This window comes from Myiozetetes cayanensis, unplaced genomic scaffold (genome assembly GCF_022539395.1).
Source record: "Myiozetetes cayanensis isolate MyiCay16 unplaced genomic scaffold, myiCay2020 scf17, whole genome shotgun sequence".
NCBI classification, from domain to species: Eukaryota; Metazoa; Chordata; class Aves; order Passeriformes; family Tyrannidae; genus Myiozetetes; species Myiozetetes cayanensis.
Window position 1 is genome coordinate 6,382,779 of NW_026087378.1, and position 25,765 is coordinate 6,408,543.

A 25,765-nucleotide genomic window follows, 5' to 3' on the forward strand; every position below is an offset into this window, starting at 1 on the left:
GCACCTGGGGGCAGGAGCAGAGCTTTCCTTTTGCTACCCCAGGAATGTGGCATCCCCACTATAATGGAGCCTGCAGCACTATTCTGGGCCTCTTGGTCACTGTAAGGCATGTGGTAAACAAACAACTCCTTTTGGTAAATTCTTTTTAGGAGCTTCTTTAAGCCCTGATGAACAAATGGTGTTCTGCTCTTGAGATCCAGTTGACCTGGATTTAGAAACGGGTCCAAAATTGGTGAAAGCAACCAGCAAGTTTACAGCTCTGCATTTAGCATCCCTGTTCATCCCTTTCAGCCTCATTAAATGTTTTGGAATCTAAAACTTCTCCAGCAGCCTCTTTCAAACAAATGCAAAGCCCTCCAGTGTCCTCAACAAACCCCAGCTGTAAACCAAACCCAGGCCTTTTTGATTCCTGACCCATGAGCAAACCATTGGCAACAAGCACTCGAGAGCAGCAGCAAGCACTGATCTTTCCCTCTGGGCGAGACCTTTATGGCCACCACCTCTCCCTGCTTTTTCTTGTGCCTCTCTTCCAGTTGTGCCCAGCTGTTTCTTTCTCTCCCCGCCTCCAAACCCATGTGTTTCACACGAAAAAAATCTCTGCGCCCTCCACCCAGGAAGATCGTTTTGCACCAGAAATAGAGCACGCTATACTTGGGATGCAGCCCAGGCACCTCAAAAATAGCCCAGCGTGTAGCTCGCGGTGCCACGTACGGCTGTGCCAGCTGCCCGGACAGACGGACGGACGGACGGGGTGCCAGTGGGCAGGCCCTCCCCTCGCAAGGCCATAAATGACCATGGTGCTCCCCAGCAAACCAATTGGTGCCTGGCAGGGAGGGCAGGGTGGGCAGCATCCCGCTGTGCCCGACTGAGCGCTGCCTGCCTGCCTCCCTCCTGCCCTCCTCGGGCCCCCTCTCCCCGTGCACTCCACATTCCTGCCGCTCATGGAAGGCATTAACACCAGATAAAAGTATGAGGAGCCCAAATGGAGCACCCTGACGTCAGCCATCCCTGGAGCCTGGAAGGGAAGCTGTAAACAGAGGAACAAAAGGCAGTTATAAACAACCATCTTCATCGGCGCCTGCGGACCGGCATTTAAAGGATAAAGAGAAACAAGGGAAGGTGCTGAAATTTGGGGGCTGCTCAGCGCTGGGATGTCTGCTGGCTCCGCGAGGGAGGAAAATCTTCTAATGGAGTGGGAAGAGTGAAAGACAAAGATCGAAAGGATTTTTTTTTTTCCTCCTTGCAAATAGCTTTGTTCCCTTCTGTTCCTCCCAGTCAGTAGGAAAGGGTGGGGACTATTGTTCGATCCTGCTGTTCAGCTGGCTCCTCGCACAGCTCCCAGGGCAGCCAGAAATCCTTCGGCTCAAAGCATCCCGGTGATGCAACAGACGTTCCAGCCAAGCTATAGCAGCCTACATGGTTTCAACATTTGACCAGCTTCAACTGTCCCTCTCACCCTGCACTAAACTCAGCAGATGCTGCAGTTTGCATTAGTGCACTTTGGAAAGCCCTGAGCAATTGGATTCCTCATATTCAGCCACCAGTGAGACTTACAGGTGTTTCCAGATGCCATTTCCTCTCCTGAGGTGCCAGGTGTGGTACACCTAGACCTGGGAGTGGGAGAAGTTTTTGACAGGAATTTAGAGAATATACTGAAAATAAACCACCTCTTTTCAGTGTGTAAAAGACATGAAAAAGCCATCATTAGATATTACCACAATTGCTGGGGAACAAAAAAAACCTCCTTTCAAATAAAATTAAATTATATCAGAAATTAGAAGTCTAAAAATTAACACTGTAGTTTAATATTTCAGTACAGGTGGGAGCTACACTGAGCTCCAAGACACACTACAATTCAAAAAATAAATTGTGTAGTGAGAACCTGTTAATTTGTAGCCAACTGGTTACTGAATTAGAAGGTAACTACGTCATATTAGAGTCCTCTGGGAGTTTATTTTTAAACATGGCCTATAGTTTGGGAACGAAAAGGTATTGAAATGAGAGGGACTGGTGTCATACATAACCTTTTTATGAGAAATGAAGCATTTTCTGTGGCACTCGTGATAGCCCCAACATGGTCTATACAATGTGGATACTGGAATGAACTGGCTGATTACTGTTCCCACAGGCCTGACTCACCCAGCCTGAGCCCCAAACAAGTCCTAGGTGAGATGTAACGGAGTTACAAATGTCCACTGTTATTAACTGTGCTTCATCGCCGTTCCTGCACGCCCAATACGTCCACGAGCACCTTCACTTTTGGCTCTTGAAACACATTGCAGACCTCCAGACTCCAAACCATCACCGCTGAGCGCCCACCTGGAGAACACCCCCACCCACTGCCAGACCCCCGGGGGGTTGAGGTGAGCTGGAAGCTGCCCACGGGTGTCTCATCTCGCCCACTCCCCTGCGTGCCAGCAGCTCCGAGGGGAAGCCCAGACCGAGTCATCTCCGTGTCTAGCAGGAAACACATGCAAATGCACGAGCTTGAGAACCCTGCTCAGGAAAACCCCGTCCCATCAGCCTCCCGGGGCCCTCAGCCAGCCCTCAGCCCCCTCAGTTGTGCCCTGGTGCTGGCCAGGCTCAGCACACACAGCCTGGCACCGCAGGAGAGATGAACAGCCACACGCAGCAGCGGGAAAACCCTGGACATGAAAACTCCCACAGGGAGGAAAAAACCCCAAACCCACACCTGGAGAACAGGCTGCCTACACCATGTAAGGACAAAGAACAAAACCTCTTTTTCCCTTGGTTTTGGCCACGAATCTTACAATAACAGAGCCAACATGCTCCAGGTAGGACCTTGGTGCTGCTTTCCAGACAGGCACAGGTTTGTACAACTGCCCTTCCAAAATGGGAACTAGCTCTGAAAACCAGGAATCCATTAACCACCCCAGCAGCAGAGCAATTCTGCTGCTTCCCCTCAGGTTCATTTCTTGGAGGTTGTGATCAGAGTCACACGGTCACAGCCTGAGCCAGGTCCCCAGCAGGGCCAAGCTGAAGTCCCCACAGCAACGCCAATTAAATCAGCAAAACATCAGAAGACTCTGCTTCTCTCCCAAACTCTCAAATTTCTCACATCAGGGCTGCTTTCACTCCTTTAATACCTTGGTCCCACTTAAAATTTATGCCCTTGAGAGGTGCTAATGGGGTCCACCTCGTCCATGCCTTCCAGCTGGGTTGCCAGCTCCCCATCAGCTGTGCATTGTCATAAACAGAGTGTAATGGGAAACACGCGCAGCACAAACCTCAGAGCTAATTTATTCTTTCAGCATGAGTGGATTTGACGCTGTGTTTAAGCTGTTTTCCCAACCTCCCTACAGCCTTGGATGGGAGCAGATTTGGGGAGGCCAAGGCCCTGGGTGGAGTCTCGTTGGCTGCACTGGGAGTAGGTGTCTGTCACAGACATTGCTGCTGGACAAGCAAACACATCAGAAACAGGTTTAGATGGGGTTTGAGGTGTAGTGATTTCTCACCACACTAGACAGTCACACACCGCAAGCTCCTCTCCTTCCCTATTGCACTGCGACTCATCTGCAGAGCTGGGGAGTGGGATCTAAAGAGCTGCACTTAAACACCACTTCCAAATGACTCTCAGTGCCCTTTCTGCTATTCTGGAGCCAGGCAGAGCTAAAAACCCAGGTGGTAACCAGGCAAACAAGATTTGCCTGTGTGTGAACTGGATGTAATGTTCTTTTTTCCACGTAATGGCATCACACATCCTTGTGGCCCTGCTAGTCTGATCCTGGGGGTGACTAATACAGGATAGTCCCTAAGCCTGAGTACACCCAGCACCTCTCCAAGTGTTGATTACAAAATAAAGGCAAAAGCTTTGAGACAAGGGGATTACCCAAGTCTAATCTGGAGCTTTGTGTCTGTTTGTCATGTGATAACTGGGTATATACTGTAAGCCCTGAGCATTGCATCTTGCTGGGAATATTACATGTGGCTTATATGCTGTGTCCCTGTGTGGGTTGGCCACGGATACCCTTTGGCTGTGTGGACTCTGTGGGTGCTGGATGGATGCCCACATGTAGGGTTAAGTGCTGCCATGTGTTCTCTTTGAAACCTTTGGGGTGTCAGTGTCCACACTCTGGCATTTTGGGGGCCCAAAGGGCTTGTCTGTATGTCCCCATCCCTGCTCTGCACCGCACACAATGGCCATTGTTTGCCTTTGGGGCGGGTGAGCAGCCTCTGGCTTGGGAGGAACAAAGCCCGGAGCCAGTTCCTGAAAACACAAAACATGCCTTTTTATCACTTCATGACAAATTGGTTTGTCAGCAGCAGGAAGTGATGTTACTGTGTTCTCACCAAGGGGAAACTCCTCGTGGTTTCCATGGGGATGTATGCAACTGCAGAGCTACAGGTTTATATAAACTGAAAGCCCCATGCTCGCCTGCTGTGTGCCAGGATTCTATGGGTTGGATACCAGCGGATGGGTCTCAGTTGAGTCCTGCTAGCACAGTGGGACAGCCAGCTCACATTGGAGCCAGGGAAATGGGAGTTCAAAGCCCTAAACCAGGGTGAACTCTGTGCCTTGATATTCCAAACAACAAAGCAGCAAAGCTGGGAGAATAAATAAGGGGCAAGAAGGAAAAATGCCTCCCTAACACATCCATAGTGGGCAAAGTTCAGCCCAGCTGTGCCATCAAGACATCTTCCAGCTTTGCCACTGCCCATCTCAACCCCTCATGCCTCGTTGCCCAGTTCATGCCTCCTCCTCTGCCCATACCTAGCCAGCCATCCCATCCCACTCCTTCCCTCCCACTCCCAGCAAGCCCCCAGCTGAGCCTATCCACTTTCCCCAAAACTGTCACCCCAGGATGACATTTGGTATTGTCACTCTGATATCTCATCCCCCCCTTATCCTCCCCTTGTCTGCACAGGGAGCAATTTGGGAACTGGGTGCAATCCCAGAGTTTGCAGGAGTCTGAGACTGGGCACTGTGAGACTCTGATTATGTGGAACAGCAGAAGGATCACAATAAAGACTTGGAAGAGGACACTGGATGTGCACAGAGCTGGAAGTGCACATTGGTGCCTTGCTGGGACTGCAGCCCTGCTGTCCTGGCTGGCTGATCCACAGAGGGCTTTATGCTGAAGCAGCTCTCTTTTGCTCCCCTCTGTCAGGTGCCTGCTTAGGTTATAAAAGCTGATCAGCTGCCAGGTAATGAGTTTTATTGTTCCAAGAAACACATAAACAAGCTCCTGCGGCTGACAGAGAGCAGATTTCTGTTTGAATTGCGATTAACAGGCAGGATTTTTTTTATCAGTTGCATGGCCAGGGCTGCCAAGGTTGTATTTTTCCACTGAACAAGCTCTGCTTTGCTTTGAAGGTGAAAGTTTGTTCCATCCTTTACTGCAGGTGTGAAAAGGCTCGGTCTTGCATATTTAACCAGGAGAGCAGTGGTAGGTGCAATGTGCCAAGGGACTTTCCACGGATGAAGGGGGTTTGCAGGATTTGCAGCATGGGACAGGCTTTGGGGAAGATATTCACTTTGAGGTTCAGGTACACTTTAGGAAAATAAGGGTTTCTAACTTCACTCTCAGTGCCCAGGGATCTCTCCTCCTTTTAGCTGCTCCATTTTTTTTTATCCCTTGGTGTCAGGTTGAAGCTTGGTGACGGCTGACGCGAAGTGCTGACGATAGAGCTGCATCCAAGGGGCAGCTCACGTGGAAGAACTTCAGAGGCAGCAGTGCATCATCCCGTCCTTCAAGGGCACCTTTTCCCAGGAGAAGAGTCCTGGATTTTAGCACCATTAATACTCCAAGTAACTTGCAGGATTTTCACTGGGAGTTTGTGGTGCTTTGTTTGTCTCCAGTTCTGTGACAAGAGCACAGCTGCTTTATGCTCACAGAAATCTTCATCTATAAACTTAGGATCACAATGCCTTAATTAGGATCAAATGACTTGATTTTATCAAGTCACAACCTGCTGTCTGCCCAAGCAAGGACATTTTTGACAGGGCGAAATTAGTATCTGACTCCTTGAATATTAGATATGCAGGGACTACTGGCTCCCTTCTGGAGCAAATGGAAACACAATGTCCTACTGCTTCCTCAGCATCCATCTCCCTTTTACTAGCATTACTACTCTGCCTAGCAAATCAAGCTTTCAGCTGCATCTCATCCCCATCAGCTTCCAGGGGCAAGGGGATGTCACAGCAGTGCTGCTGCCCTGCCCCACACAGCCCATGGAGAGGTGCAGTTCTGTCTAACCTGCTCCCTGTCACTCTCACCCTGCAGCTCCTGCCCATGGTGCTGCTATTCCAGCTCCCCTGTCTGGCTTTTGCTGTGCTACATAAACTCTTCCCTGTCTCAGCTGCAACACTAGATACTAGTCACTTTAGTGATAATCTCCAGCAGGAAAGAATTTGCGTCTGGGTAAGAGAATCAGTGACTTGTTGGTTACCTGATCTCTTGTCATGCCCTGATTTGTTTACAGAGATGGCCCAGCAAGCCAAATACCTCACTCCAGACACCAGAGGCATTTTGAGTTGCAAAAAGGAATTAAGAAGGTGGGACAGAAAAAGAAAACACTTTGTGAACTTGTGCCAAGCCTTAGAGATCTGTTACTAACAGGTTAATTTTTAGACTTAACCTTTGAAGCATTAAAAGCAAACAAGGAATAAAGATTCTTCTTCCTCCTTCTTAGAAGAAGGACTATTTAAATTCACTGTAGCCCAGTGCCCAAGTCTCAGCTGGTTCAAACTGTTACAGCTTTGTGGTCATCACTACAACCAAGTCCACCTCACTGCTGAGAAACTAGCCTTGGCTCACTGCCACTGCACATAATTATATGGGGACAAAGAAAAGCTCAGGTTAAGAAGGTGCAGTAGTTTCTACTCAATTATGCTGTTTAAACCTATTTTTCTGTAAGTCAAGCCCTGAGGCCAGCAGAGTTGAAGATTCAGATTTCTTACAGCTCTCTTCACTGGGGAGCTTCCACGGGAGTTTCGGACTGTAAACTGTAACTGTAAACTGCAGTACTTTAAAGAACATATAATACAGATCAATAGAAATATCATAATTTATTCCGTTTGTATAAAAAAAAGTTATAATCATGTAACAAAACTATGTCTTCATAAGAAGAAATATATTATTTCACATCATAAATAAATCAGCAAACATACAACCCTTGGCAACTCAAAAAAGCACTCGCCTGGTGCTTTCACGTCAGTGCTTGGGAAACAAGAAGAGCTGACAGATATACACACACAGGATTATAGTACCAAAAATATTGAGGTATTTGGTTTCTCTAGAAATGAAACTTTTGGTTTATGAAGGAGAAAAAAAAACCAAAAAACAAACCAACAAACAACAATGCACTAATGTAAAAATAAATAAATAGGACTGTCATATAAAAGGGACAACATCAGTGTTGCTCAAAGTGTCCAGGAATGGGAATACTGGTGAGCATGCTACTATACATGGAGCAGGCCTAGGACAGACAGCAGACAAGGAGAAAGAGCTCACAAAGAGCCATTGTCCTTTGATCTCTGTAGACATCCAGATATTTGCTTGAGAAGTCAGAAACACCTGGTTCTCTGGCACTGAGTGAGCTCCTCTCCATTTACGACACTGTTCTGGGATGCAGGAATGACTCCCCACAAAACACAAGTAACTGGTGACACTGTCCCTATAGTTATTGCACTTCTGAGACAGCAAGTCTGAGTTCTGACCACATTTTCAGCTGCTTTTCAGCAGCTTGGGGAAGTAGTGATGGGGCTCTGAAGGTAGCTTAAAGCACTGGACGGGGTGTGAACAGGGATGGAGACCGGGAAGTTAAAGACTGTGGTGGTGGATGCTCCTCTGTCCAATACTGCCATAGCGGGGCTCCCGGCCTCTGCTGAGCAGTTGGGGGCAAGGACCTGCGACTCAAACTGAAGCAGCTGCCCCATGAAGCTGAAGTTTGGGGAGATGATGCTTCTCCTCTGCTTCACAAACTCAAAGGCTTCATCCAGTTTGACTCTGTTGGTCCTCATGAGATAAGCAAGGCAGATGGTTGCCGACCGGGAGATGCCAGCCTGGCAGTGCACAAATACCCTTCCTCCATCGTTTTTAACAGAGTCTGAAAGAATTAAAGCACACAGTTAACAAACAAGTCCCACTGCTTCCAGAGGTGGGAAAAGCACAGGCTGCTGTTTTACATTTCTTTAATCCATCCCTTCCTAATAGGTGCACCCGGAGCTTTGTAGACAAAGGGAGTCTTTGTCCTGAGGAAAACAGCTATTTTCATTCTGGGCTCTAATTCCAATTATACTAATAGCTCCTCCAGGTCACTTTAGCAGTCTTGCAAGATTACTTTAATACTGATCCGCTTAAATTCATTAACTCTTTTCTGCAAGACCAGTGCCTCTTGATTCAAGGTTTCAAAAAGCTTTATGAAGCTACTATTACGTCCCTGAGTAAAATAAAATTAAGGGAAACCTTCCTCGAGTATATCTTTCCAATGGGATGAAATTCCCCAATCTCAAATACAGGTTTTACTGGGGAAAACAATGCCCAAAAATCACTTCCCATACATTAACCCCTAAAAAAAGAACAGACTGTAAGGAGAGCTCATTTACCTATGAAATCAATCGCCTCGTTAAACCAGGAGCTGATATCCGCCTTGTGGTTGTCCTCCACGGGGATACTTTTATACTGGTAGTGACCTTCGAAGTGGTTGGGGCAGTTGGCCGAGACATTGATTAACGCCGTGATCCCCAAAGCGTCCAGCATGTCTTTTCGGGAGGCGTGGTACGCGCTGCCCAAGTACAGGAACGGCAGGATTTCCACTGGCCCGCCCTGGAACGGAGAGGACAGAGCACCGGTTACCCCCTGCCCGGTGTGCCGCGGCATCCCCCGCTCCCGCGCCGTGCCGGTCCCGGTTCCCCGCTCACCTGGTCGTACAGCGGAGTCCCGCAGGAGCTGCATCCCGAGTCGGCGCTGCCGGGCACGGGGCTGGCGCTGAGGGGCAGGCTGAGCCCGGCGGGGGCGGCCGGCTTGGTGCAGAGCTCGGAGCAGGCGGACGAGAAGGCTTCGTAACCTCCTGCGGGGGCAGAGCGGGGAGAGGGGCGCGGGGTGAGCGCCGCGGGGCCGGGCGGCGAGCGGGGCTCCCCGAGCCAGCCCCCCCGTCCCCTCCAGGGGCCGCGGAGCCACTCACCCTTGAGGAAGCAGATGCGGGCGCCGCGGGCCTCCCTGCAGAGGGTGCCGAGCGCCAGCAGCATGGTGCTGTCGCGCTTGGGCGAGTCCAGGTCGGCGCTGCGCTCGTCCAGCAGCACCACGGTGTGGAACAGCCCCTGGCGCAGCCGGGCGCGGAGCTCCTCGTTGGGCACGACGTGCTCCAGGGCCAGCGCGCCCTTGGCGCGGCGGCGGACGATGGTGCTGAGGCGGACGTTGCAGGAGCCGCGGATGTGCGCGGCGTTGAAGGAGAAGAACGAGCGGCAGTCGAGGACGAGGCACTGCGCGCCGCGCTCCTGCAGCAGCAGCGCCCGCAGCGCCTCGCACTCCAGCGGGCACACCCGCAGGTTCACCATGGCTCGGGGCGCGGGGCAGGGGAAGGCAGGCGCGGTGTGTGCCGGCTGTCCCGGGACGTCCCCGTGTCCCGGCCGCTCCGCGCTTTATACCGGGCCGCGCCGCCGGGACGGCGTTTTCTCAATGGAGCGGGGTCACGTGGGAAGGGGCCGGGGAGGGGGGGGAGGGGCGGTGACGTCACCCTGGCCGCGCGCCAGCGCGGGCGCGCCCGGCCCCACCGGCGTGACGTCACCGGGCGCGGGGCCGCCGCGGAGCGCGCAGCCCCCCTCAGGGGTGACGGACGCGGGAGCGCGCACGGACAGACACACAGACCCGCGTGGGTATAGACATACATGTATAAATATATATATAGACATACATCTATAGATATGTACGTTTGGTTGGAGAAAAACACAGCATGACCCAGCCGCGTGCGCTCACAGCCCAGACCCCCTTCCCCCGAGTGTCCTGCGCTGATCCCACAGCGCTGGCAGCAGGGAGGGGGGTCCTGCCCCTCTGCCCCGCTCAGTGAGACCCCCCTGCAGCGCTGCCTCCAGCCCTCCAGCTGGGACAGCACTTGGAGTGAGCCCAGAGTAGGCACCGATCAGAGGGATGGAGCAGCTCTGCTGTGAGGAAAGGATGAGAGAACTGGGGTTGCTCAGCCTGGGGAAGAGAAGGTTGTGAGGAGACCTCACAGCCCCCTCCAGTATCTGAAGGGGCTACAAAGAAACCGGACAGGGACTCTGCATCAGGAACTGGAGTGACAGGACAAGGAGGAATGGGTTCAACATGAGAGGGGAAATCTTATGTTAGATATTCTTCCCTGTGAGAGTGGTGAGCCCCTGGCACAGGTTACCCAGAGAAGCTGTGGCTGCCCCATCCCCTGGAAGTGTTCAGGGCCAGATTGGAGAGGGCTTGGAGCAACCTGGTCTAGTGGAAGGGGATTGGAACTAAATGATCTTTAAGCTTCTTTACAATCCAAGCCATTCTGTGATTCTATGATATATAACATACACACATATATACACATGTATGTGGTACATGGGACCACAGGGACATGGGTTCCTGGTGGACTTGTAGTGGTGCGTTAAAGGTTGTACTCAGTGACCTTAGAGGTCTTTTCCAACCTAAATGTTTCCACACTCATACACCCATCCGCCCTTTTTCACACTCATACACCCAACCATTCACAGCCCCCACCCCTGTGCCCACCACTCCCAGCTCAGGAGCCACTGGGCTGGGTCACCTCAACTGCTGGCTGTCCCCTTCTCTCCGGGCTGGGGCAGCCTTTGTCCATCCCCCGAGCCCCTCAGCACTGGCTGTTCCCCCCTTTCCCACAGAGATCAAGGGAAGGTACCTGCTGGAGCAGCAGTGTAGGGGGCTGTCAAGCCCTGGGTGCTGCTGTGCTTATTCTCCTAAAATATTTGTGTAAAGAGACGAGCATACACATACGTATATTTGTATTCATGCATAGGCATATATACATGTACAGACATATCTACACAAATATGTATGTGTATACATATATTTGTATATGTTTATTATGTAAACAGATATTTGAGAGCTGTTCCCATCATGTTTTATGTGTAAGGCAAAAAATGTAGCAGACCCATGCAAAGTTCATTTTTCCCCACTGAGATCACCCCCAGGGGTTGGGGCTGCCCAGTAACTGGCAGCGCAGTGGTGGGAGTTCTCTTTTTTGCCCTCTCTGTTAATGCATCAGCACTTCCCAAAAGTTTTCTTTTTTTCTGTGGATGACTGGCTTTCACCAAGCTGCTCGGGTGTTTCTTACTCAGGACTTCCAGTCAGCCCTGCTGCCACTTCCCCTGCCTCCCCTTCATGCCTTCCCTTCCTGCCTCCACTCTGTGTCTCCCCAGGCTTTCCATCTCCCATCCACTCGCTGCCCACAGCCACTGCTGTTCCCAGCACCTCCTCCCACTTAAGCCCTTTCCCCAGCCCTTCCCCACCAATTCCTTCCCCCCCCCATCACTGCCCTGCTGCTCCCAGCTGCTCCTTCTTTGTCCCTTTCAGCAGTTTTCTGTTTCCATTTCCCCCCTTCAGAGATCTCTCCATCCACCCCTCACACCAGGGCTTCTCTCCCACTCTCCTGCCCCACCAGCCTCAAAGGCTTCCAGTCATCACTCCTCAAATTGTCTATCTCCTCCCCCACCAATGTCCCCCGGTCTTTAACCACCTCAGACCAGCCAGGCCCTGTATCCAGCTGAGATCTCCAGGGTTTTCCAGGTTCCCACAGGGACCAGGAGGAGGGGACACAGAGAAGGTGAGTGAGTGCCAGCTCCCGCTCACCCGCAATTGCAGGGCTGTCTCTGCTCTGCTGAGCAGTGGGTTTTTTGCCAGAACTGCAGCCTCAAAGCAAATCTGTTTTTTCAACACATTCCTTAAAAATAAACACAGGATTGCACTTTTCATTCCATTTATTTATTGTTGTTCTTTTTAACAGCGGGTTGGAAACAGATTGCAAGAGAAACACTCATACGCTTTGGTGCTGGGAAATGACTCCGCTTGGCCACACCGTCGCCCACTCTGGCTGCAGAACCCCCCAGCCATCCACGGCGGGTCGCTGGGTGTGAATCATGGAGACCACCAGTTGGGCAGGTGACACATGTCCCTCCACTGCCCAAGTGCACGGGAGGCAGGCAGGGACCACGCCATCTGTCCTCAGATGCGCTCCAAACCAGCACCTCAAAAGATGTGATATCACTGTGACATCATGCCATGACCAAGCTCTGGTGACCTTGCCCGTCATCTGTCCAACACCAGCCTACCCAGATTGTTCTAAGGAGCTGAACAGCAGGAATTCTCAGTGATGATCCCTTGCCAGCTTTCTGCAACAGAAGCCAATACAACAGATGGCCACAAGACAGGACTGTATTCATCATCTTTTCCTAGAGGAAATGGACCTCAGACACTGACCATTCTGTAGGCCTGCACCCAGGAATCACTTCATTTTACTCCTCTGGAGTGTGATGCAGGAGCGATTTAAGGCATCACCTGGCAAGAGCACAGGAGAGGAAAAGACTTGGCTCAGCCACAGCAAAGTAGCCCTGTGGGACTTTAAGCTGAGAACATCCTTAGAATCATATAATCACTGAATGGTTTGGGTTAGAAAAGACCTTAAAGATCATCTCATTCCAATGCTCTGCCATGGGCAGGGACACCTTCCACCAGACCAGGTTGCTCAGAGCCTCATCCAACCGACCTCTTTTCCCAGGGAACTTGATCAGGATGTTGCATTACTCCAACCTTGCACATTCCAGAAGTAGCAGTGGGTGGGGAGACTTCCCCTGAATGCTTGGATGGAAACCAGTATTTTTAATGTGCTAGTGGCACAGCACCATGTTAGTTGGTGGGAACAGCCAGCCCTGGCTCACAGACACAGGTATCCCTGTGCCACTGACAGGCTTTTCTCTTCTTGTCCTAAACCCCTCTCAGTGTCCCACACAGAAAACAAAGCTATAAGACAGAGATGTTTTTTCCTCCAATTTGGAGAAAATCCCCGTGTCTGACACCTGCCCAGACAAGTGACCATGTGCTCTCAATGACAACCACCTTTCCCATCATGATGTTAGCCAACATTGTACAAATGTTGAATATGAGCCAGACACTGTGGGCCAGGTACGTTGGCTGCTCTGATCCAGTGCAGGGATGACATCCCATCTGTTGCACAAAGAGAATTTACCTCCACAACAGTGATAATTGCTCTTCAATGCACTTATGTAACTGTGAGACTTCTGAATCTGGTCTTGTTTACACCCAGTGCAAATCAGGAAGAAAAAAATTCATCACATGTGGCAGTGTGTACTTAGTCACTTATAATGCTGGACTAGCTATTTCCTTGCTTTATTTTCGTTTTCTTTTCTTAAATAAACCTGCCATAAGAATGAAAGAAAGGAAAATACAAAACAGGGCTGAAGTAGCTTTTAGAAGCTCAGACTGACTTGAATGACTTTCTTAAGGGTTAGTTTTCCTGCCCTAACAAAAGCCAGGAAATACAAAATTAACCCCTTCCTCCCAAACAATCCGTGTTTGCACTTGGGCCACAATGTGTTTGTAAGGGTAATAATAGAAACATGAGTGTGAAGTGTGGGGGTGGGAGGTGATGCTTTGATTTGAGCAGATGGGACCCACTGCCGACTCCCTTTATCCCTCCGGGGCTTTAACAGTGTTGCTCTGCCAAAACATGTTCAAGTCCATGACGACAGGAGTGTGAGCCCTCACTCGAGGCATTACAGACTTCTTGGGAAAATGACTGCATGGCAATTTCATCATGTCACTGCCGAGCATGTTGTCTTCGTCTCAGCAGGACTCAAGACCTGTCTGGTTTTCTCCAGAGACCTCAGGTCTCCCAGTGAAACCTGGCTGATGTTTCTCAGAGGTAACAGAGACTGCAGAGACCCTCTGCACAGCCTGACACGGATGCCAATTTGTCAGCAGCTTGGTGACAAGTGTAGATAACCCGTGGCCTGGAACAGGCCCATTGCACAAACCAGTTACCCAGTAACACTGGTTATTCAGGCTTTTTTAACTACTCACCCATGGCCAAAATCAAATGGAACAGCTCCAGCAAAGCCAGAATTACAGCACCACTGGACCTGACCTGAGCCTGGATCTCGCTGCCCTTGGTGCAAGTTTTGCCTGAATAAAGATATGAAGTATCAAGCCTCAACACTTGAGACACAGAACAAAAATGCATGTGGGAACATTTGGAAACCGTGCTGGATGCATTTCTTCAGCATGTGTAACATTTTCTCTGAATTCAGTTTCACAACCCAGCATTTCCTTTTGTAAATATTTGGACAGATTTTACAGAGGCACAGATTCACAAGAAACAGAAGGAAAAAGGAATGAAAGATACATGGGGAGGCAGGGAAATAAAAGGAAGGAAGGAAGGAAGGAGGTAAAAGAAAGAAAAAGAAAGAAAGAGAAAGAAAGAAAGAAAAAGAAAGAAAGAAAAAGAAAGAAAGAAAGAAAGAAAGAAAGAAAGAAAGAAAGAAAGAAAAAGAAAGAAAGAAAGAAAGAAAGAAAGAAAGAAAAAGAAAGAAAGAAAAAGAAAAATGATTCAGAGATGAAAGGTCACAGTGAGTAGCACAAACAATATAGAATTACTGATGACTCACATCGCAATAAAAACATTATTTTTTATGCATTTAAATCCTGAGATTTAACCCTTTGGCCAGGGTTTGGCTGAGCTCAGACTGCCTCAGATTTTTCTTGTTGGAGTTGATGAGGTGGGGGAATGTGGAGGCAGAAGCATCAGTCCCAGTAGCTGGGGCTGGGGTCTCACTCCTGGAGAGAATGGCTGGAAAACCTGGCACATCTTTATTTCCATGTGCCACATCCAGTACATAAGTGTTCCTTGCTGAGTGGAAAACAGTTGGCACATCAGCTCAGGTATTTCAACCGAGGACACGTCCTGGATACTGATGTATGTTGGGGATTAAGGAAAACCCCTTTTTCCCAGCCCTGCCTCAGGCTGCTCAGTGCTCAGTGCCTCCTGCTCCTGGGGCTGTGGCACAGGGGGGGACAGCAGGTGCTGGTAGCAGTGGTTGCCTGTCCTGCAGACCACAGTGATCACTGCCTGGAATCCAGGATCCTCACCACAAGCCTTTCTCTGCTGCTGTCAGCTCCCATCACCTCCTGACGCTGCAGGCAGCACCACCCATGCTCCTGTGGGCCCCCAGAGCCAGAGCTCTGCGTCTGCCGCTCGGTGACGGCACCGTATGACCCCGCACATGTGGGTTTGCCTGTCACAGGGCCTGACATACAGTTGTCATGGCCTGAAACCCAAGACATTTGGGAAGCTTGCAGTGTGGACAGTCCCCCATCCTAATTTTGCAAGTCTGCTTGAGCAGCTAATGCGAGTCAGAAGTTGTGCTTTCTCTTCCAGTGACTCACTGAGCTGCCTCGGGCAAGTTGCTTAGTGCTGCTTTTTAACATGATTACAGGCATTAGAGAGCCAGTCTGGGATACCATGGATTTGATATTCAAAATCATTAAATACCTGCCTCCAAAGGAAAATCTCTGGGAATTAGTGGCACTGATACAGTTCACAGCTCTGGGATCAGCTTAGTAGGGCATATGGTTTAGGCAATTTAATCTTACATTTAATTGCCTCTATTAATCTGCTATGAATCATGCCTAGTGCAAGACATGAGGGTATTTATTCAATAAAATCACTGTATTTGTAAAGTTCTCATATTTGAAGATTAAAGGTATTAGATATACAACAAAATATACTTATGGGAAATTATTCTTCCTACTTCTTGAGTGTGTATTTTCTCAATAACATCCTTTAATGGCTGGTAGGGTAAGGCAAGGCTTCCGTGGGAGGAGGCTGAATTTGAATTGAAAACAAATGACATACCTCGCACCAAGAAGCTGGGAGAGGCGTGTTCTCCTACCCAGAAACATGAGCTCTGGGTTTATTGCTTGTCATGTGATGTCAGCATTTTGTGGGCACAGTGACTATGTATGAGCTTCAGATTCCCAGAAGCATCCACTCTCATAAAGATTGAGATAAGAGCTGCTGAGGCACTGCCATTTGTAGGTTGTTCTTGTGTTCTTCCTATCTTTACAGAGAGGTGAAGGCTTCATAAATGTGCATGGCACACGTACAGTCAGGCTGATTTTGAGCCTGGGATTACTCTGCCCATTAGGATAGAACAGAGCTGGAAGGGGTAGAGCTGGAGTCTGGCATCTTGTTACCTGTCCTGGAGGGACCACAAACCTGTTCTCCACTAGTTACAGCTACATCTCTTCCCACCAGATCGTGGGTGCAAGGCTCTGTAAATCCAGTGCAACCAGCTACTGTGGGAAAGAGTTTCCTGCTCAGAGTCCCCACATACTAACTGCTCCCAACTCACAAATAAATTTGGGCGGATGAAGCCAGCTTGGAATAATATAGGGCTTTCAGGGCTGAAAGCCACAGAGCTGATGAAAAAGTATTTCTGTCACCTCCTGAAGTCCTGTGCTAAGTGCAGGAATCAAGGACCCAGAAGGCAGGTCCTCCTGCTACTCCCCCTGCTCATCCGTGCCACTTCTGCCATCCTCCAGCTCTAAATTTGTCTCACCGTCTAATGGCGTTGAAAGGGGTTATTTGCTGAGGGGACAGAAGGGGAGGATGCAACAGCAAAAGCAACTGGAAAATCTCTGAAATAGAGTGAGATTTCTGTTATCAAAAGCCATGATTCCTGCATTCTTGGACTATGGAGTAACTCAGTGTGGGGACCCAGGGGTACAGGAGTGACACTTCATAAAAATGGATATTAAAATACACAGAAACTTGTAAGGGAAGCAAGGCACAAAGAAATCCCAGTGGATATTACGCTGCACATGCTCCAGCTGAGTCCCTTGGTTACTCATGTACCTTTTTCTGTGCTTTCTTAGTATGAGCTCCTGAGGTGTTTATAGCCAATCTTTTTATTTAGTTTGTAACTGTTAAAAAATACCCCAATATTGTTAATTACAGAACTGCTTATTCATTTTGTGCTATGCAGTTTGTGAAAATGTTTGCAATATGACATGATTCTCTCATGTGATAGAGTGAGGTGATGTTTGTGTGTAATAGCGGTTAGTGAAAACACAGCATTAGTCATAGGGGAGAATAACACTTAACTGTTTAGAATATGAAAACCTTTAGGCTGTGGAAAAAGCCAAACTTTGGCCCACTGTGATGTTTTCAGAAATACATGAGAACACACGGGGCAGAGTGACTCACAGCGCAGTGTCCTCTCAGTGTCAGTGGAGTGGGACAGGACATGATATCCAAGGGAGAAATCTAATGATCCATTTCTTTGTCCATGAAATGCCTTGTCACGACCGCTCACGACCCTCCCACGCTGCTCATGGCCCACCTGACTCCATGGAAGTCAGCACTGAGCTGATCTCATTGCCTTGCTGTGGAACCTTCAGGTGAGTCCAACGAGTGTTTGTTCTGCCCTTCTCCAAAGTGCTGGACAAACTGTTTCTTGGTGGGGATGAATGAGGAGTGAAGTCATACAGCAGCACTGGCTCAAGTGAATTTGCCCAAACATGGGATGTTTCTCCTGGGGGTGGCCACACGTGTGGACAGACGTTCTGTAGCTCTTGGAGCCTGTCACAGGCTGTGATTTCACCTCGGCTGCCACACAAAATCCAGAGCTCTGTTTAGACAGAGGCCCAGCCAAAGGGACACTCGCAGGAACACAGTTCTGAGAGAGTGTTCTTTTACAGCTGCTGTGGTATAAAAAAACTCTCTTCCCAATAAAATCACATAAAAGCAGCAGGATGAGGGGAGCCCTAAAACGGAAGGGGTTGAAAGCTGAGGGAGATTTTCCTTTGAGCGTGACAGCTCCTGGATGCCATAAAGAGCCCCACGATGGTCACAGCTTCACTGGATGGGGACCCTGGGTCTGGTGAGAGAGGAAAGGCAGAGATGTTCTCTGGGTTTAAAACTGATCTCATTACTGCAAGGCTGTGCTGAGAAGCACAGTGTCTCAGATGGAAACTGGGGACAAGAGTCCAGTTGTTTTCCCGAGGCCTGGCATAATTATTTCCCTATGTTCTTATATATCTTCTGCCTGTCTCCAAGAACTCTCGAATGTAATCAGGTAAATCAATAATTAATGCCATCTCCCAGTTAATTGGTTGAGCCAGTCACAACCATAATCAGGCACCAGAGAAAACAAATTAGAATTGAATAACTACATAAAGTACTGTTAAACAATAATAAAAAAAAATTCATTATACTGGCTATATTTGAACACAACTCCTCACTTTAACAAGCAGAATTTCAAAAACATGTGAAATGTGAGCCAGGGGCTGAACTTCACAGTCTGGGCTCCGATCAGTTTAATAATTCAAGGTAGTTTTTTTCCTCTGTTTTTCCTCTCTGTCCAGTTCAGGTTTAGTTCACGTGCCAGGTTCACCAGTGGGATATGTCTCATCGATCAACAATCACTACACTTCCCTCAGCACTCTTTTTTTTTTTTTTTTTTTTCACGAAAAAGAGGAACAAGAAGTGAAATTAGTTAAAGGAATCGGGTGCACTCTCAAATGGTAAATACAAGAGGAGCATGAATCATCCTCTTATAGAAATGACGAGAAAGGATGGAAAAGGTAGTGGTTTGGGAGAAGTAAGTTAAGTTCTCCATGGCTGATTCAGCTCTCTGGAGTGAAAATGAATCATCAGAATATTTAAATCATATTACCAGTATTAACACACACAAAACCCCCAAGCTCAGGAAGCCTTTGTTATGAAACAATTTTGATAACGGACAACAAAAGAACAAAAGACAGATTGCTAAAAACCCTTTACTAGATCAGTTCTGCTTCGCGTCCCATGCCACAGAACCTCGGAGAACTGGAGTTGGCAATCACAATGGCCCAGCCACAGCAGAGCACTGCGGAGCCTCACAGCCCCAAATCCTCCAGAAACCATCAGGCAGACTCTCCTGTACCTTCTAGAGCTTTTACCCTTCAGCAGTGACACGAAATTTTTAAAACAAAGGAATTACCCACTGCAGAGTGCATTCTCCAGGGTAATTACTTCTGAGTAAGGATTCATTACTCCTGAGCAGCACCGTTAGCGGGTGATACAGACATCATCTTGGAGCCCTGAGTGGGAGGTTTGACACTGAACCTTTTCTTATCTAATTGTACCCAGCCCAAGTTACAGCATTAATGAAGCTGTAACACATCAGATTTCAGGCAGACTCCAGGTGGAGATAACAGAAAGGTTAAAGGATGGTTTTAAATCCCCTTTTTTTCCTTCCACCATTCTGGCTCAGCTTAGCTCAGCTGGGACAAAAATATGTCCAGGGATCTTTTCCTTTGTATAGGAAATATCCTACACCAGGATATATCACACCAGAGAAGCAAAGCGAACCAGAAGACTCATTTACATAATGAGATGCAAAGGTTTTGTAGAGAGGTATCTTGTTCATATAAAGTACATTTGTGCATTCCATAAAAGCCTGTCACATTAAAAATTCTCACTACTGAAAGAAATGTGTCTGTTCAATAGCTGGAACGCTCAGAGGGATCAAGATGGGGTAGAAATCCATCTCCAAGTTTTGGTGGGTTTTTAGTCTAAATCTTTCAGCTTCTTTCTCCAATCTCCAATTTAGTCTTTCAGCCCTAAGGAATGAAAGCTTTCATTCTCTGCTAGCAGGCAAGAATCCTAACGAAGATTAGCCAAAAATCCTGACAAGCTATTTTTAACAAAACTTTTTAATAAAGGAATGTATATTCCTGAAGTAAACACGGACAGGAAAGGCAGAAAGGGAGACTGACAGGCAGGGAGACAAACGCTTCTTCGCAAAGAAGCCTTTGAAACATCTGGAATGTTGCAGCGAAAGGTTATTTACCAGGAACGTCATCCAGTCCCAGAGCAGATGGTTCTCATTACCCTGAGATCAAGAGACCAGCAAGACTAAAAATACGTGTTTGCTTTTTTAGTAACTGGACTTCGTTTTTTGTACTTTAAAAATAATAATCACTCTTACGCAACTTTTGTAACTTAGAAATATTTTCTTGGAATATTGTTTGGCTTGCTGGTTGGGATGCAGGCTCTGTGCCATTGCTATTACTCACACAGCCTTTTCCCTTGAGGATTTTCTGATGTATCTTTTACTTAGAAATAGGAGGATGGCACATTACACTGAAACCAATGACTTTTGTTTATAAAGTGTCAATGACAAAAAATCTGAATTGCTGCTCCAGGCCAGCCTCTTGCCTGGTGTAAATGTTTGCAGTTTCCCTGGAGTCCATTGGAATATTGTACTGAGCCACTGTGGGGGCCACAGAGCCACTGCCCCCACACAGACCAGCAGCACATGCCATGCCAAACACTACACCTGGGGAAGGCTGGGAGTGGAGTGCTCATAGTCTTCCTGGGAATCTATTTGGGAATAGTGGGTTAGACTCAATGGAAAAACATTGAGTTACATTAGGTATGAGCCTGGCTCAGTGGGAGGGAGGGCAGGCAACTGTGTGAACAGATCCTCACTTCTGTACCTAAGGGAAGATGAGAGGTTCTGATTTCTACTGCCACTGTTTATGAGGCACATGGTCACCTTCCCAGAAATCCACCTGCCTTGGAGGCATCTGGGACTTGAATAAGATAAGCAGATCTAGCATTACTCATCATAACACATTTTATATTGAAAGCTCAGATAGTCAGCCAGCAGTCCTCAGAGCACAGGGAGAGAAAAATGTCATGCCATAGGGAAAAGGTTCAAAGGTCCTCATTGGGGTTTTGCAGCTTCAGTTCAGACTTTGAAATCAAACAATTTGCTTTCTTAGAATGGGTTTAGCAGAAGGGAAGGAAAGAGAAAGAGAAATGTGAATGTGGTCCAATGAAACTAAAAGATTTGAGCTCTCAGTGGAAATACTGAAGAAAATTGTTCACATCTTTTCTATGGACCCCAACTGAAAAACAGGTTTTTGAAGAATGCAGTTGATAAAATGGTTCCCACTGTCATGGGGCTTTCAGTGGTGACCAATCTTAAGCAGAAGAGAGCCACAGGAATGAGTTCAGCTTATTGGAACTTGTTACTAAATACTTCATTTTTGCTTGGGAAATAGAATTTGGGAGGACACCTGACCATGCAACATGAGCAGGGCCTGGCCACCCTGGTTTTCCTGGTTTTCCTGACTCTATTGTGTCCTGTCCATGACTGGCAGCAGACCCTCAGGAGCCTGGACACCTCAGCTGAGACCTGATGCCTCAGAAACCTTCTTCCATAAGCCAGCAACTTTCAGTCTGCACCTTGAGGGCAGGTCACAAAGCATCACCTGCTGATGGCATTTTCCTCTGAGTTTGGATATAATCAGGACCTGTACACACACATGAGCCAGTAAAACATAAACACTGCCCCAAAGGCCTTGACTGTTAAGCCAGGGTACAGCAAGGTAGTGTGACAACCAGCAAGAAAGCTAATCAGATGATTAGATGAGTGCACTCTGTCAGTTAGTTTAGAATAATTTCCTTTTTTCTTTTTGTGGTCAGTACTGACAGAAAGTGTTTCAAAGGGGAAACTTCTCTCATTGAATTTCAATATGTGAAAGTATATTTCTCAGAGATGCTGGCTCTCTGAGATGGGAAATGCTTTCAGATCTTTCCTCCTGGACAGGCGATCTACAAAAATGAGTTTGTGGGCTTTTATTAGTAGTTTTTGGGGCTTTTTCTGGGTGGGATAGTAGAAAAAGCACCACTGGTATCTTTCCCTCAGTGAAGAAATGTAGCTCAACTAGGCTGCAATGAGAGCAAAGAAGTGTCTTGTTTTCTTAAGAAAACAGGGATGAGAGGCAACAAGAAGTTGATGCTCAGGAAGTTCCACCTGAACATAAGGAAGAAATTCTTTCCTGTGCAGTGACTGAGCACTGGAACAGATTGACCAGAGAGGGTGTGGAATCTCCCTCACTGGAGATATTCCAGAACCATCTGGACAAAGTTCTGTGCCATGTGCTCTGGGATGACCCTGCTTGAGCAGGGAGGTGGGACCAGTGACCCACCAACCCTTCCAACCTGAACCATTCTGTGGTTCTGTGAAAAACCAGAGGCAGCCTCAGCAGGCAGAGCAGGGGGAATCTGCTATTTCCCAGGCTTGATCCTCCTGTACAGAGAGAACACTGGACCCTGTAGGGGTGTCTTATGGCACCTACCAACAGCATTAAATTCACCTCAGGAGAAGAGTAGAAGCAAAATACGTGAGAGTCAGAGTGGTGCAGAATGAGTAAACAACCCCCAAAGTATTCAGTGACAAATTCCAAGTCCTCTCCCCCCCCACAGCTATTTCTTTTTGAACCCAGCACTAACCATTTCTTGAAATAACATCAGTCCCCATCCAGGGCTGTGCACTGTTCACCAGGGCTGTCAGCTTGGCAAGTGGGCGACCTTCTGTGTAATGTATAATTCAAGTATCCAATACACAGATGATTGCAGCAGAGTCAGAGAACATGCAAATTATGTCCCACATCCTGCTGTTAGTCATCCTCTTGGGGGAACTCACCCCTACAAAGGCAGTATCCCAGAACACACTGTATATTTGCTAATCCTCACTTTTTAAGTGTTTCAACAGCAGCAGAAATCTCACCGCTCTTCTCTTTAAAATGTCTGTAACCTAAAACTCATGGGGTAAAATACTCAGTATTTCCCTAAAAATAGCAAATGAATTATCCATATTTCGTTTTACTGCTGCGTAACAGTTAGAGGTATTAATTTAAAATATGATAGCAAATTACATAGAATCTTCCATCAAAGGGGATCAAAGCACTTTGCATATTAATTACATTTCAAAATAAGACTCTGAGCTAAGCTTTATTATAGGAGATAGTGAGTTCTAGGGATTCATATGGGTGAGAGGAAATCAGGATACCTGGTGATTTACTGCCTGTGACTTGCTGCCTAACCTTGTACAAGTCCTTCACATCCTCTGTGCCTCAGTTTCTCTGTCTGTAGGAGACAAATGGTTATATTTAACTTTGTTTTCAAAGGCTGGGGAAAAAAAAAATTCTCTGGCAAAGGTGATGCCTGATGGCTTATGTGGCAATTACAGTGCCAGAGCATTACACGTAGTAGGGGGAGAGCTGAGGTGACAGACTTAGCCAGTGGAGTCCTAAAGCTGCTCTGTCTGCCAGGCAATTTCCCACTGGGAGAGGGCTGCCTTGGAAGTGCCACAAGCACTCCTTCCCCCTTACTCCTTCAACTGCTCCTGCAGGCAGAACAGAGACCACCTAAGCCACCCTCACTATCCCAGCCCTGAGCATCTCATGGGCTCAGGAAGCTGCCACTTTCACAGTAACTTTCTAGGACATCCTGCTGTTTCTATTTGACAGCCCAGCGCAGTCTGAGGATGAGATTGTCAAGGTTTCCAGGTGCTATCAACAGGAGCTAGGTAATAAAGCTCCTCCAAAATTTCAGCTGAGTGATCTACAGGCTTCATGCATGCTGCCCTGCTAGTGTTCTGTGTGCTCAAGAAACCTTCTTCTCTTCTAGGAGAGACCAGAAGGAAAAATCCTGCTCATTTCTTAGTGTATCTGGGACAAAGTAATGTCAATGGTAATGAATCTAGAGTCAATTTCTAACATTAATGTCATGAAAAGTCACCCCATTTTACAACACTGATAAAGAACGGCTCATGAAAAAAAGAATCAAGAGCAATTGCCTTGGACAAAGGTTACTTGCATTTGTACGTAATTTAAATAGGTCATGTAGAATGATAAATGCACCTGTGATTAAACCTGAATGGCTCCATATCACAAGACCAATGATAAAATGATGAAAATCGGCAACAATAAACCAGCCAAGGAGCATTTGCTTCCTCGTTATCAAATATGTGTAGAACAATCAAAATAAACATTTAGTCCAACCTCAGGTGAGTATGTGATTAGATAGGAGAGTGCAGAAGTGTATTGTGATCCCAAATACCAACTTCCATTTGGACTTTAGCAGATGAAGAGATGTTTTTGAGTGATACCTGTGTGCACTGAGATGTGCTGGACTTTGTTTGCTCTCACACAGCAAGGTCATAAGTCCATGTGTTGGGGGGAGGTCTGTCCTGCTATTGCCAAAGCCTGTTGCCTAATCACTTGCTGGAATTAACTTGGAGTTCCCTGAAACAGCAAAGAAGGTATTCCTGTAGACATGTCAATGCACTGGGATGGTTTTTGTTCTTTAGAAAGCAGAGTGGCCCATATGGCACCTGGGAGGAAAGGGAGCACCGCTGGTCCCATTTTACTGGGAGAAACGGAGCCAGTGGCAGCTGAACAACTGGAGAGGAGAGCAGCGGTGTGGGGTGAGACCAGACCTTTTGCAACCAAACCAGCACTGCCCACAGGGCTGCCCTTCCTCTTTTCTACCTGACGTTGCCAGCAACAGGCCAAGAGAAAAGCCACAAACATCACTGTGGTCTTGCTTCAGTTCCGTTTGACAGCTGGCAGAGAGCCCCTTCCCCAGACAACGGTGGTGCAGTTTGGGGCAGGTGCTTTCTTCAGTTTTCATGAGGAATCCCCTTGGCAAAGTGCTCTTGCAGAGTGTCAGTCCCCACTGGAAGCAAACAGATCTATCTATTCAGTGACCTCCATCGATTCCTAGCAGGATGTGACAGGGACCTCTCCCCCTCTTGTCTCATCCTCATGCAAACAAGGCACAGCATGACCAGCAAAACGAAAAGCCTGGAGGCTTCTGGGTTGCCCCTGTCAGCACTTGACAGAGCTGTTCTGAGATTTGGCTTGCTAATGTCTGAGAAGTTGAGAAGAGAACAATTATGAAAATCAGAGACAGAAGTCTGGGACAAATGCTCCTGGATTGCTTCTTATGGTGCATGTTCTCATCTGCAGTCCTTTGTAATTGCAAAAAATGGTGCCTTGCAGATACCTTGAAGAGACTGGAGACAGACAGATGCATCTCATCATCAGGAAGTCTGTCTTGATAGTCAGCTAAAATCCAAAGGGAGCATGCATTATTTACTATTATCATCATCATCATCACTGCCACTAACCTCATTTCCTGAGAGATTTGACTCCAGTAGAAATGCATGAAGCCCTATCCTGGCATTCATGATGTTTTTGTTAACCATACTGTCATGCAAAGCCCCCTCCAGCTTCTTATGGAACTTTCTGCCTAAGGAGTGGGTTACACACAGTCTAAAGCCCTCTGAACGCTGCTCTTTTTCATTGCAAGCTGCACTTGAAAGCCATGTGATAGGAAAGCAAGAAACCTGGATGTGCTGTGAACTGCCTGTCTACCTGGCTCCCCACAGACATCGACTTCAGTGGAGAAAAGCAGGACAGCAGAAAATCAATAGCAACAGGCAAAAATTGTTTATTTGTGCCACCATGGAATTATAAACCCCGAGCTTTTTGCACATTGCGTGTGCAGGAACACGATGTCAACACCTCCGTGCTGCAACAGGAAACAAAAGATAAGACTTGGTGAAGCATCAGCTTTTCCTGAGCACCGACCTGTCACTATGTTTTTGTTTATGCTATGCTTTACAAAGCCGAGGTTACCAATACAAATAATCTTTTTGGCAACTTCAGCCTTAGTTTTATTTCACAAACTGTTTTAAGCTATTGCCAACGCACCTTTTATTTTTAAATACTTGCCTAATTTTTTAGCATGTATACAAATGGTACACCATCTGCAGTCTGGGATGTACAGTCACAATGCAGAACTTCTGGACTGGATGACAAAGAGAAATGAAAAAGAAAATGAAAAATGATGTGCTAGTCATAATTAGTAGGCATTGCAGAATATATTTCTG

At 47.6% G+C, this 25,765-nt stretch overlaps 1 protein-coding gene and 1 long non-coding RNA gene across 7 annotated transcripts in view; both read right to left on the reverse strand.

Moving 5' to 3' along the window:
- Window positions 1–25,765, reverse strand: part of LOC126638554 (uncharacterized) — a 1,011,613-nt gene that overhangs the window by 448,737 nt on the left and 537,111 nt on the right. The gene's annotated exons all lie outside the window — the stretch shown is intronic.
- DUSP1 (dual specificity phosphatase 1) lies at window positions 7,012–9,592 on the reverse strand. Of its 2 annotated transcripts, XM_050312509.1 has the most exons (4): window positions 9,148–9,591; window positions 8,885–9,033; window positions 8,570–8,789; window positions 7,012–8,070 (listed from the first exon to the last, which is right to left on the reverse strand). In XM_050312509.1, the coding sequence occupies exons 1-4, from the start codon at window positions 9,518–9,520 to the stop codon at window positions 7,700–7,702; spliced, it is 1,113 nt and encodes a 370-aa protein (XP_050168466.1). In that variant the 5' UTR covers window positions 9,521–9,591; the 3' UTR covers window positions 7,012–7,699. The 2 variants fall into 2 exon arrangements, with proteins under 2 accessions (XP_050168466.1, XP_050168465.1); XM_050312508.1 differs by having other exon boundaries at window positions 8,885–9,592.